This window comes from Nymphaea colorata, chromosome 1 (assembly GCF_008831285.2).
Source record: "Nymphaea colorata isolate Beijing-Zhang1983 chromosome 1, ASM883128v2, whole genome shotgun sequence".
In the NCBI taxonomy this organism is placed as follows: domain Eukaryota; kingdom Viridiplantae; phylum Streptophyta; class Magnoliopsida; order Nymphaeales; family Nymphaeaceae; genus Nymphaea; species Nymphaea colorata.
The window spans coordinates 29,974,460-29,988,697 of record NC_045138.2 but is presented as its reverse complement, the minus strand read 5'-3'; the positions used below and the strand labels follow the sequence as shown (position 1 = coordinate 29,988,697).

The following is a 14,238-nucleotide window of genomic DNA, read 5'->3' as shown; positions in this document are numbered from 1 at the left end:
AGATGTAACACTTTTGTCTACGTGGAAAAGGCATCCCCCTCTGGATAAAGATCACAACGTGCACATACAGGTGCCATTCAGAGAGAAAGGTGCCACCATTTTATTAATTTTGAAAGCGTTAAATGGGGAGGGGTCAAAGCAGGTCCCAAGAATATGAATTTCTGATTCAGATCCACTACTTGGAAGGAGTTCTTTCATTTTCTTTAATAAGTATGAAAGAAAACTCCGATCTTAACGCTCTGGGAGTAGCGGTAAAGCCTCTGGGTGCCTTTTCTTGTTCTTCTTTTGTAATGGCGAAAGAATTGATGAATGATGGCATAGTTATACATATATATAATTGAAATATAAGTAAGTTTTAACAACGAACTATCGGAATAATCAAACAACTTGACCTATTTCTTGTCTCATTAAGTATTTAATACTTTATATAACATACTGGCAGCCATCTGATTCCTGAGAATAGTATAAGCATCTACTCGTATGAGAGAAAAGGCATACCCACCGTAGACCTTACATGAAGGATATTCTTTGCTCTTCTCAAATTGCTGAATTTCAAAAGCATTGGAATCGTTAAAAGCTTATGCTCAAGGCAACATGCAAGCAACTTACTATTCAATATATTTCAAGTCTCTTGCTTGAGAAGGCTTAAGTTGTTGCTATTAAATCTGAACAAATGAATTTGATGGACACGGTTGATAATGTTCAGCATACGTATACGGGTTTCAAAACTTTTTACATTTCTATATATTAGCTACTGATGACCCAAACGATGATAGTTATCCGATCAACTACAAAAGTCAAGAAAAACATCTTAGAACATTAAAATTTCACGTACTTGGGTCTTGTAGACAGGGTTGCATTATTTTTCTGATTCACAAGAAAGGGGCTCTATCATACAAGAGTTCATTGGCTAGCCCCTAGGAAATGAGTACAGATAGCCCATAAAACTTTTATTAAGGCAAAACAAAGGTTGGCACATTAAAGGCAGCAACTTTTCTGAGCTGCCGTCTGTACATGAATTAAAAATTCTTCCCCAATTGGATGTCGATGACTTCAATTCTGAGTCATGTTGGAAGGGACATCCATTGATTCATGGACGGAAGCTTTACGTGCTAGAATTGAATATGTTCCATGCCAATCGTCGAGAACGTGGAAAATGAAGAAATACAAATAATTATAGAGAAGATGTGCATGTTAATCCTGCGAGGCTAGCAGCCAACAAAAACTTGTTCCCAGATTCCAATCCATTGATGGGATGAGGGAACAAGCTGCCAAAAACAAAGGATTATACTTTCTGGAGAGGTGCAAATTAGGGTCTTGTGGGGAGCACTTCATTTATTTGCTCGCCTGTTCTTGAGTTATCTGCAAGCTGCGTATCATTCACTTGCACCTCTCCATCTTTATCTTGTACTTTTGGGGGGCGGGGGTGGGGGGTTGGTGTTGTAGAGAGAGAGAGAGAGAGAGAGAGAGAGAGAGTTCTCCCAGTGCAGTCACTTCTTATACTGCAAGCATATAAGGAAGCAGAAAATGAACAAAATAAAGCTAGATCAGACAGTCAAATACTACAAGGCTACATCGCCCCTTAGAAAAAGGTGTTGGTCAATAATTTAACTTTAAAAAGATTAATTTCTAAAATTTTGTATATTTTAAACGTTATCAGCCCATCAGCATCTGATTTGCAATGTATTCAGCTGATAGGAGTCCGACCCATTTACACCCCTGTTATGCATTAATGCTTAATGCTGAATTAGAATTGGCTATATGTCTAGGAGATTGACATGGAGATTTTAATTGATTGTGAAGAACCAAAATAATTTAAACGCTAAATAGGCAGATTAAACTCCTGTTGACGATTTTTTCACATTCTTAATGCAGAACAATTTTGTTGGTTTCACCATCAGGGAGGCCTCAAGAGTCAGAAGAGTGCCCTGCTTGTTAGATACCATTTCGGTAAATAGGAAAGAAATAAAAAGGGTCAGGTTGAAATGTGAACGAAAATATAGCCAAATGATATAAGTGCTTGAAAGCAGAGACCTCTGCGGCAATATTCAGTTGGTGCTGGTAGGAAAATTGTGCAAATTCCACTTGTCTGAGTCAAGTGTAGTCACTTCTCAAATTTATGTATGGAGAGGAGTTTGGGCAAGCTTGCTTAGACTGGAGTAGAGAAGATACGGTAATACAGATGTACCCTTTTTCATCTGCCTACGAGTTTGACTCGCCTTTTTGACAAAAAGAAGAAAAAGAACAACCTCAAAAGGATTGATTACAAGGTGAAGCCAATATCAAATTGTTAGGAATTGAAGGATCTTGCAACTAAATATAAAAGAAACCAGAATTTTGTTCATGAAATGACGTGTCATCCAATGAAATATCAAATTGAGGACAAACAAAAAGATTGTTGTTATGAGAAAGTAAACGATCGGATACCTTCCAAAGTTCACGGTTGCTCATTACTATAGCACTGGCGTCAACAAAGGCCTTCCCATTGCATAAGCCTCCAGATTTTTCACCACCAAGTCGGCCATGTCCTTTGCAGTTTCCACAGTTGAACTTCCAACATGTGGCAACAGCACGACATTGTCCAGATCAAGCAGTTCTTTAGGTGGTTCAGGCTCCCATTCAAATACATCAAGTCCAGCGCCACCAAGTCTCTTATCTAATAACGCCTTGACTAATTCTGGCTCATCAACAAGAGAGCCACGACCAATGTTCACAAGAACTCCATCTGGACCCAATGCATTTATGACGGTCATGTTTACAATGTGATGAGTTTCATCAGTTAAGGGGCATGCTAGTACCAGAATGTCACTGTCAGCAGCAAGATCTACTAAATTTGAGTAAAACCTGTAGTTTGCACCTGGGTTTTCTGATCGTGAATGGTAAATAACGGTGCAGCCAAAAGCCTCACTTCTCTTGGCAATGGCCATCCCAATTCGACCAAGTCCCACAATGCCAACTGTTTTTCCACTGAACTGCAAAGGCCATGCAGTACGGATAAGCCATGCAGTACGCATATGTCTATATTGTCTCAATAATGCACATTAGCACCGGATGCTGCATAATCAACTATGAAGGTCAAAAAAGAGTTTAAGAACTGAACAAGCAATCTGAGCTTCTGTTGCTTACATATGCATTTTTCCATTGCAAGTACAGTCATCATGCTCAACAGGTTTCAAATAAATCCAGATTGCTAGCGAACAGTCCAAGAATAGGACAAGACACATGGAAAAACAATGTAGTTCAACCAAACACAATTACATAATTTCTATGTCTACTTGGATATCATTCCTTTTTGTATAGGACATGTCCATATGAATAATGTAGCAGTCCAAGTATCTAAAAGAATCTTATGCAGATTGTAGTGAAGGCCATACTAGCTTGATTTATTTACTTAAAGTCTGGAACATTGATAAAATGTTAACTAGAGAACTCGAAACAATGACCACAGTGACCTCATAGCACATAAAGGTTTGTCCTTTTCACAAACAAACTGGAGTTATCAATGGCTTTCCCAATGCATGTGCCTCCAAATTCTTTACCACTACATCAGCCATGTCTATCCGGGTTTCAACAGTGGCACTGCCCACATGTGGCAAGAGTACAACATTATCCAGTTCAAACAGTTCCTCGGGCACCACGGGCTCATCTTCAAACACGTCAAGCCCCGCGCCACCTACCCGTTTCTCGAGTAGGGCCTTAACTAACTCAGGCTCATCAACCAGTGGCCCCCGTCCAATGTTTATTAATACACCTTTTGGACCCAGTGCATCAAGTACCACTTGGTTGGCTATATGATAAGTTTCTTCTGTCAGGGGACATGCTAAAACAAGGATGTCACAGTTCGCTGCAAGATCTACGACATCTGAATAGTATTTATATTTGACATCTGACTTTTGGGATCTTGAAAAATAACTAACAGGACAATCAAATGCTTCAGCTCTCTTGGCAATTGCCAATCCAATTCGTCCAAGCCCAACTATGCCAATTGTTTTACCACTGAACTGCAGGAATAAAGGAAATATATGATAATGTGAAACTTATTACCATGATGAGCTCTATACCATGAATAACTAAAGAAAACAGTCCCAAATCATTGATGCAGACCCTAGCCATCCATTAGCAAAACTAGAAGATCGGATGATCCCCAATCAAGTGACAGTACTACTCAGATGAATACCATGAAAGAAAAGGTAAAAAAGGAATTGCAGTTACCATTTTCACAAAGATAAGTTCAATATTCTGAAGAAACCAAAATAGTTCAGTTTCCCAGTTCAGACAACTCTCACAAAATGAAAGCACTCATGCTAAAGAGTTCTGTAAAACACCTAACTTGACAAATGTTCATGTAGCTCTTGTACAAACTATAGTTCTATCTGGGGCCTTGATTAAATCAACAGTTTCCATGTAAGTGCCACAGCTAGCAGATGAGAAAAAGGCTACACAATTTGCCGAGCCTCTCCTTTCACCATCTCAGTGAGTGTCTGACATGATCACCAGTAACTGAAAATTCACCCTCTTTCTGTGCTAAATTAAGGTTGATAAAGATGCTTAATAGTAACTAACTTGCAATATCTAGTAGTTGCATCAACTTATTATGGAAGCACCTACACATGTTAGACTGATGACATCATCAATGCCACATAATCAAGATTTAGGAGATAAATCAAGGTTATTGAACTAATCCATTGTGAAAAGGCAGAGGACATTTTTGTCAGACCTCTTCTTAATGAGGAACTGTCATTCATGATATCCAGAATACAAGGAAGAAAATAGTTTATAAGTCAGGAAAAAGCCTCAATAGACCTTTCAACAGGTTAGACCCTAGTCGGTTTGGATGCACTTTGTTGATCATCTCCCAGTCTGCCTGATTAGATTTAGGCAGCACGTCTAAGGTCGAGGTCAACAAAAGAATAAACTTACACAATAACATGGGTGTGCTCCTGTTACAGTCTAGGGTTCGGATCAGGAATCGGGTCTGTATCAGGTCTATTGGACTGATCCAGAAGATCACTATAAATAAGGGAATTGTGGGGGTCATTAGGGTTATCGATGAATTGAGGTCTTCTTCTCTGGTGAGGGGGTTGCTCTAACAGGGTTAGGGCAGTGTGTGTGTGTGTCAGTTGTGGGGATTTACCTTGTAAGGGGTGGTAGTTAGCAGGTGGCAGCTAACAGCTCCATATGTTGCATGCTTTGTAATATTGATCATAGGTCATTGGGCCTTTTAGTCAGACTACGATCATCCAATTCATATGTAACTTATGCTTGTACAAAGAACATCTGTTTAAAATTTAGTAGTTATTTGATGATTTGGTTCCATAAATTTCATACCTGCATTTCATAAGTTGAAGCACCTACTGCAACTTTCATAAATTCCTAATGATGCACTTGATATGGCTAAAGACCTAATGGTCAAACTTGAGTTATCCATATCTGATGAAATCAAGAATTCTATGAGTTCTAAATTGTCAAACTTGAGTTATCTATATCCAATGAAATCAAGAATTCTATGAGTCCTAAAAGCTAGGAACACTCTTAGCAACGAAATTTCAAATTATCAAAAAGCCAATTTCTAGGAAATTTCCAGGAAATTAAGCATGTTGATCATTATCATATGATTAAATTACTGAGAAAATGTGAAAGATTCATGGTTTGCTGCAATGCATGTGTTGCACGTACTCAACCTCACCATAACAATGTTGTAAAAATTTGTTTGTGAATCAAATTGGCAAAGCTGTTGATTCAGTGGTTCAGCTGAACCGGTTGCGAATTTGCACCAAGTAAAAAATACTTTTTTGAAGAAAATAACTGGAAAATACATAAAAAGATAATTAATAAGTTTCTTAAAATGTTTTTAAAATAATTAAGGAAAGCTATGACAGTCTGTCGGCCACTGAATTAAATTGGTCTGCTGCTGATTCAATTTTAATTGGCTATTCTGATAACAATGCTGCAAACCCACCTCTCTCTCTCTCTCTCTTTCTATATATATATATATATATATATATATATATATATATATATATATATATATATATATATATATAGACACAAATGGCTTGTGGCTGTTGATTCTTCAATTATTAGATACACATCCAATCAACAAGTACCTTTTTTTTTCGGTACAGGAACTTGAAGAAGAATACTGTTAGCAGCCATTTGGAACTGAATTTATGGAACATATAGTATTCCAAATTGCAAAAATAGGGCCCTCTTTTATGTTTGGTTAAAGCACTTCATTGTTGCGTGTTACATAGAACACCTTTCCTCTTGTGACAAGTTATGAAAGAAAGCAGGAATTACAGTGAATATAAGAGTTCGTCCTAGGCATGTCAAAATGTACATATTGGAAAAGAAAGACCACTCCCCATCTTCTCTTTCTTATGAAGAGGAATGTAGACCATAGGGTTGACAATCTGAATGCAATAACTTGGCAGGCTTGCATCTCCAACATATGGATCTCAATGACAAAATGCAGTTCTCACTTCTCATATAGTAATAAAACACTAATCCTCTTGTCTAGGGGAAAAAATACCTCCAGTATCCAGCCAAGGTTTTGAGCATAGAACATTTGATACCGATAGAATATAGGAAAGTGTTATCATCAGTACAATCTTGGGGATGCTTTATTCCTTATATTCAAGATTTCTCCAATGATCACCAACCAGGGTAATCACAAGATTTTATGGTTAGGCAAAAATAAATATGTGATGTTTTAAAATACTTCATATTCTCAGCAAACTATGTACAAACATGTTTAGATTACTGCAATTGCAAGTTTAACAGGAATCTAGAAGGGAATGGCAGTTGTTTGTGATAAAATCCTTTTTCCCTAAATATACAATTTATTGGTTTGTTTTACACCAGGAAGAAAAGTATGTGATTGATGATAAAAGGGTAACTACTAATCCCTAAATATTTCCTAGCTTTGAGCAAGCATCAGGTTAACTCACCAATCCACTGGCTATTAAGTAGTATTAACCTATGTGGTCGAGAAAAAGCTTGTTTGAAGAGGTTCTTACAATCGAGAGTTTTGGAGCCATCCTGTTTCTTGGGCCAGTAGGCTAGCTTCCTGACTTGGGGTAACAAATAAAACTAATGCACTAAGTACAAGAATGGACTGAAGATATCCCATAACCAAATAATATTGGAAGCAAATAATAGACTGTGAAAACACAAATGACACTCTACACCTTGGTTGGCTTTTCTACTTACTTGACCCATCCATATTTCATTTTTTATATTCGATTTTCTGATTCCTTATTCTCCTCAATATTAGGGCATCAATCAACCCAGTGTTGCAAGTATTGTAGCGTACACACTACCATATGTATTGTATCTATCGCAAAAACTGCTATGCTATGCCTTTGCCCTTAAACTAGTTCCAGGGATTTAACTATGCTGAACTAGGTGTAATTATGATACGCCCATGTATCTCGTGTTATGGTGACGAGTGTATGTTGTGTTACAACCACACCTTCAAAACATTAAACAGTGATAGCATGCATAATTTTTTTAGTTTGAAGTTACATAATTTCCCTAAAACTGTTCTGGTGTATGGAGACGAGGTGTATGTTGTGTTACACCTGCAAAACATAGACAGTGACAACATGCATCCTTTTTTTTAGCTTAAAGTAACATAAATTCCCTAAAACTGAACATGAAGTGTGACAAGCAGGGTTACCAGAAGAGTATATGGGGCTTGGGAAGTGTGCATAGTAAAGAGAAAAGGGAGATGCTTCTGAAGCGTCATGGAGAACACTATTTCAAAAAGGAAGAGAGTGCACTCCTTCTTCTTCTCCTCTCCTTTTACCTTTCTTCTCCTGCATTTTCTTCTTCATGTCGTTGTCTTCCTCAACCTCCAAATCCTATTCCGAACTAAGAGGAAGAGAAAGATTGCAAATTATTGATTTGTTGATTCGGATGTTCATTGTTACCTATTTTAGTTTCGATTGTGTAACTCTAAGAGCCTAAGACTTGAGCCTTTGGAGTTTGGAGGTAAGAGCTCTTACCTTCTTTTTTTTTTTGGCTTCATATTTGCCTTCTACTCGCTTTTTAATCTGCTATTTTCTTAGCCTCTGGTTCGCTTCATGATTTGCTTCTGGTTTGCTTATAGTTCATTGCTCAATTCTTGCTTCCTAAAACTTTTAAGGGCCCTGGTTCTTGTCCCCGCACCCGCAGTTGGTAACTTGGATCATGAGAGGCATTGTCAAATAGGTTTCTTTGTCCAGGAGGTCATTTCTGCTCTCCAAAATTAAAATTTGAGGTTTCATGGTCAATGACTTGTTCAATGAGTTTGTTATAGAAACTATAGATTATTTATTAGGTACTGTTCAAGCATAAGGAATAATTTACGTTCTTAAATTTTTATTATTTCTACCGAACATGTACATGCCCTCTTCAGAACATACTTTTTCTATTATACATGAACATGTGCATGCTATTATGGAAGTTGAAACTCATACTCATTTGAATGTGAAATTGCTGTTCCATGTTTCAGTGAACAATAACCTTTTCATGTACCATGTGTTTTCCTCATTTTTTCTAGCTTTTTTCTCTTTTTTTTTAATTTAAAAATGTTTAAATCTATCATTTGAAGGATATGTTAGATACTTGTTAACAATCCCAGGGAAATCATAAGTTTTACCTATGACTCCTACTTTTGTAGACAGCACCCACGACACTTTGCCTTGGTGCTTCTCACCTTTGTACTTAATCGTTACAGATTATGGTACACACTTTTACAGAATTGGTCCAACCATTCTAGATTATAATTTTAAATTTCTAAATTGCATAGCTGACACACCCCTGACTAAGACCATACTGTGTTCTCAGTTATAGTATTCCCCAATAACCTTCCGATTCAAAGAGTTCCAGGGGATCAACCAAGAGTCAGGGGACGGCTGACTCACTTCTCTGGTTTTGGAAGTAAAAGCAATAGCACGAAAATTTTCAAATCTCTCCACACAAGAGAATTTGGTAACGTCGTAAAATTCCACGATTCTGCTGTACCAATAAAGGTTTGTATTTTCCCTCTCTTATCTGTTTCATATTCAATCATGGGTCTGCCAAGTGGCAGGCCGCTTCTCCATTGGGTCCTAGGGGTCCCAAGCAACTATCCACCATTACCAAAAGGCTGCTCACAAATGTGTACAATCACTAGAGACGGATAAAAGAAATGAGCAACTGGAAGCCGAGACGAAAGAGAAAATGTCGGAGGGATCAAACCGAAGAAAGGGGAAGGATGAGAGGATATGAACAAAAAGTACCAACCTTGGTGGTGAGCTTATACTCTCCCAAACCTCTCCAAAGGCCTTTCCTGACGTACCGGTCGGAGGCGCAGATATGGCGGAGGGTGCAGATCATAAGACCGATGGCAAGGTCGGCGACGTCGTCGGTGAGAACGTCGGGGGTGTTGGTAACCTTGATCCCTCTCTCCCTGCACTTGCGGAGGTCCACCTTGTCCAGACCTACGCTGTTGGTGGAGACGATCTCCAGGTTGGGGAGCGCGTCGATGAGCTCGGCGCTGGCACCAACTATGCTGTTGCCGACGACGGCCTTGATGGAAGGAGAATGCAGAGAGAGGAACTCTTTCTTGTTGGCGGCATCGTAGTACCTGAAGAGTCTGAATCGCTTGTCCAGCTCCTCCTGCAGATAAGGTATCATTGGGTGCATCATCAGAACCCCCAAGCTCTCCATTTCTGGATGGAAACGGAGTGGGGCAGGAGGAGGAAGATGTCAAAAGGCGGAGCAACGCCCTCACTCTGTCTCCAGCTCCTTCCTACTATGAGGGCACGAGGGAATGGATGAACTACGAGTGAATGGGAGAGATGGAGATGGAGAAGAGGGGAACGGACAAACTTGCATGGTTTTTTTAACTTTTTATAGATACAGCGCAGGAAGGCAGTCGCTTTTCTGGTCTAGGTTTGTCCCGTTTGTTGGGAGTGACGCAACCACTGACGATTCTGGCACCCACCAACTCCTCTGGCAAATCGAGAAAATCAGGATTTCAATTTTCTCTTTTTCTCGCTTTTCTGATACACATGATTTGAATACTCGACAATGAATTATTGTCCTGAAAATACTGGGGCCTAAGTCGACAATGGGGGTGGGAAGAAAAGAAAATTTAGGGCAGAAAGTTTGTGCGCTTGATGAATCTACGGTAACGTTTGGGCTAAATGACACTAGAATCTGCCACACGACAAAATGAAACACTTATAATATGTATTAGCGTCGGGTTGGCAGTGAGTCATCTTACCTCTACTTTTTTTTGACAGTCCATAAGAGCAATATCTATCAAATCTAAAACCTTTCAGGCGCATCTAATCGCTACCAGCTTATCATATGCCCCTTAAAGTCATTGAAACAATTTATTAATAAAAAAACCCATAAAAAATATGAAATAGAAATAAAAGGTGGAGGTTGGAGTCATAAAAATAATTATGGCATTTAACGTTAGTGTTGTTTATTGGTTTATTTGGATACCATGGCGACAGCTAACTCATTCATCATCAAGGACATGGTGTATTTTTAGAGTCATTTGATATTAATAACACTTTGTGAGTATTTCATGAATCAATCCCAATAATTTAAGTGTTTTATTTTGCTTAAATATTTAAGCAGATTCATCAACCATTCACATGATATTATCAAATCTAAATGACCTTCTCATGCATTGACTGGGATCACTCTATTCTTTTATTAGTCTAATCCTCATGAAAAATTCTTAGCTTCACCATCCAATATTCTTAGCTCCACATACCATAGCTGGTCCGTAAAAGGGCATGTAGTGAGTAATTAATTCGACTACATAAGTGTTATTTTTCTATATCTTAAGTGGTGAAATGCAGTACTTAAATTGAAAGGTAAGATGTCGCCATCATTGATGCCAGCACAGCCAAAAAGGAGGAATTGAGGGCTCACATTCAAATGACATTTTCCTCATTTTCCGGCTCTAACATAAGACCTCCTCTGTGGCCCCTTATCATTTATCTTCATCTTATTTAGCGTTCTCCAATTCCATTATTCCCTTTTCAACTTTTCAATTGGTGGAGATTATCAAGCTTAATTAAAAGACAACGTCTTCGAACGCATGCCATAACATAATTAGGAGAATCGGATCAAAATATTAGATCTTACCTTTGTCTACCTTTAGCTTTGGATTCCAATTCCTTTAGAACATATTTCCTTGAAAAAATAAAACACCATATCCTTACCTCAGAGTACATGTTACATTTAAGTTTGAATTTATGAATCGCATTATGACACCATGTTTGCTAAAATAACAAGATAGTATTTTGTATAGCATGCATGTGTTCCTAAGAACACAATGCTCTTCTTATGAGACACCCTCATGAGTACATTCTTTAATTCATAATATGAACACAATTTCCTCCTCAAGACAAGTATGATCAAGCTGAATTTTCATGACCAAATGATTTATAAACCAGAGTACCTTCAATGAGACACATAAATGGACAATCATTTTTAAGCCACAACTTTCAGTCTATTAATGCCTTCAGTAAAAAAAAGTGTGGTTCATTGCTTATAGAGACTCACAAAAATTGCTTCTTTTTTTTTTTATGTTGGTGTGTTGTCAGGGTTAGAGGTAAGTGTGGGCTACCTGTAAGTACCCACATGGACCAAAAAAAACTTATTATTTTTATATTGATATTTCTGAACAATTATTCTCATTTACATATTGGTAGCTCTTAAAAACCAAAGTGAGCCAAAGGTGCCATGGAATGGTGAATATCCTCAGTCTCATGTAGGACAGCTAAATGAACCTCAAAGTGAAGCCCAGGTCGCTCTTTCAAGGAGGTTGGCCACCTATCTTAGATCTTCATATTTCCAAGATTTTATACCCAATGCCTCTTGGCCAAATTTTTTTGACTCCTTCCTTATGGGTTATAGACATGTATTTAGTGTCAGAACCACCTAAGTCTTCTAAAATTCATGGCTTTTCAATAAGAACCTTATATAAATACAAGGGATATTAGCCATCTTTTTTGGGTGAGCAGGAGGAACCTTATTGCATTGATGAGAGGTCAAAGCTTGACCTCTTTCCTCCTGCCTCGGCGTCCAAAGTTGCATTGGGACCTATGTAAACTTACAATTATAGCATTCATTTCAAGAGTAGCGCCTACCACTTTTTGCAATTCAGATGAATAGAATCCACAAGAATTGAATTAATGATCATGCTTTTACCAGCGCGACCAGCTATACTATGCCCCTTAGGATGGTTATGACCACTCTTAGGCTACAAAGAAGGAGGAAGCCTATGCTCAGGCTCCACACGCGTCCAACACTAAACGCTTGCAGTTTCCGTTCTTAAGAACTTGATGTATAACGAAGAGTCTAGTATCTTTCTTGACAAACAAATCAAGTGCAGAACATGATTTTAGACAGATCTGAAACATTTGAACATAAAAAGATAATTTCCATACAAGTAATTTTACAAGAAAAGAAAATCTCACAAATTAATATGCTTTTCAATTGGAGCGTTTCTGAGTAAATTTAATTACCTTTGCAAGACAGGCTTTTCAAAGGAAAAGAAATTAATTTACTCATTGATGGCACTTTCTCTCAAAGAAGTATCCAATTCACCGTTATGGACTTCTAAAACTGTTTCGCTAAAGTTGCCAAAAGGTGTGAAATGGGTTAGAAAAAGGCGTGGAAGACGGATTATTTTCAAAAACTGATTTTTTTTTTAGGGTTTTGACAATAATTTTCTTCCAACCTAAAATGGATGAATCATAAAAATGAAAGAGCGTTGAAAAACACACATAAACAGTAATTTCAACCTTCCAGACTACCTTTTCCAGCCCCTTTTTTTCCTCCCCACTTTGGATGGAAGATTTGAGGCTGCACAAAAACCTGTAATTTTTTAGATCAATTTCAGTAACATGAATTTTATATTCATGCTATATGTTAAAAACCATAAATTTAGAAGGGGGGAGAGAGGTTGGTCCCACCTTAAATCCATGGATCTAAGATCTTAGGTACCATGGATCTTTAATCCACAGTGAAACAAACACAACTATAAAGATACTTGAAAAACAATAATAACAATAAAAAAACAACAAATAGATGTTTTTTATGTTTTCTTTTCAATTAATGAATAACAACAATAAAAAAGATACTTGAAAAACTTAAAGGATGTAGCATAACTGGTCAAGTGATGGCATAAAATTCCTATTATTGACTCAATTCTCATGAATGTTATTCTCCTAAATAGTAAACATTGGAGTTGATGATATTTAGTTGACAAGTGTAGTGTAGCTCAAAACTTTAGAGTGGGAGATGGGGAGCCTTTTTAATCACTTGTTATCTCGTTCTCATATAAAAACAGACACTTGAAAATTCATAAAAACTGCTAACTAATGAATACTTGAGGACTAAGATTCCTCCAAAAGAGATCTTGGTACAAACTGCAAGTTGCTGCCTTTATTTTGGAAGCTTTTTCGTCTGATAGGACACAGTAACTTTTTGGAGCTATCGCTTCACTTCACGAGAAAAAGCAAACTCTCTGGCAAAGCGAAGCACACCATATAAAGGTTGCTGAACTGTTTGAACTGGAAAGTAGATGCTTTTTATGTCATCTTTCTTCCACTCTGCAGATTCCTTGGCAGCCGAAGTGTGTGAGGAGAAAATGGAGCCGAGCCATTCCGAAGTTACAAGTGATGCCTGACAAGAAAAACGGCTCTGCGGAAACTAAAAGAATTTGAAAGGTTTCAGGTGCACTTCATTTCGTTTAAACTTGAAGAAAGAGAAAAAGAAAGAGAGCAACGCCTATGTTCAAGCATAGCTTGTAAAAAAGATCCGATTGTCTAAAGAAAGTTATGGTTCATTAAATTTTGAATCTGAATTACTGTTCTTTGATCTTGTCTATTGGTAATTCTTTTGAAAAGTGCTATTATTAACATTGGTTAGAGATGAATCATTTTGTGGAAAGATTACAAAGAAGCAGTCCCACAAGCTTGAATTAGCATTTAAAATTGTTAATTTAAGAAAATAAAATACTAAAAGCTGCTCTTGATCTGCCGAGGAGGGGCCAATATGTTGCATATTTGGCAATACAGACTGACGAACGTCTAATAAACATTGATTTGGGTGTTGAACTACAGGAAAAGCTCAGATAGTTAGTTCCTTCCAAAGCAATGTATCGTTAGTTCCTTCCAAAGCAATGTATCGGTGGCGTGAGACAATGGATGATTTTCTGTTTAATATATGTATATACAC

General features: G+C 37.7%; 2 protein-coding genes across 2 annotated transcripts; both read right to left on the bottom strand.

The window, feature by feature from the left end:
• Window positions 1–2,236: 2,236 nt before the first annotated feature.
• LOC116255599 (glyoxylate/hydroxypyruvate/pyruvate reductase 2KGR-like) lies at window positions 2,237–9,411 on the bottom strand. The gene is made up of 2 exons (XM_031631474.2): window positions 9,271–9,411; window positions 2,237–3,054 (listed from the first exon to the last, which is right to left on the bottom strand). The coding sequence occupies exon 2, from the start codon at window positions 3,012–3,014 to the stop codon at window positions 2,454–2,456; it is 561 nt and encodes a 186-aa protein (XP_031487334.1). The 5' UTR covers window positions 3,015–3,054; window positions 9,271–9,411; the 3' UTR covers window positions 2,237–2,453.
• LOC116255569 (hydroxyphenylpyruvate reductase) lies at window positions 3,226–9,954 on the bottom strand. The gene is made up of 2 exons (XM_031631441.2): window positions 9,271–9,954; window positions 3,226–4,001 (listed from the first exon to the last, which is right to left on the bottom strand). The coding sequence occupies exons 1-2, from the start codon at window positions 9,694–9,696 to the stop codon at window positions 3,480–3,482; spliced, it is 948 nt and encodes a 315-aa protein (XP_031487301.1). The 5' UTR covers window positions 9,697–9,954; the 3' UTR covers window positions 3,226–3,479.
• Window positions 9,955–14,238: the final 4,284 nt, after the last annotated feature.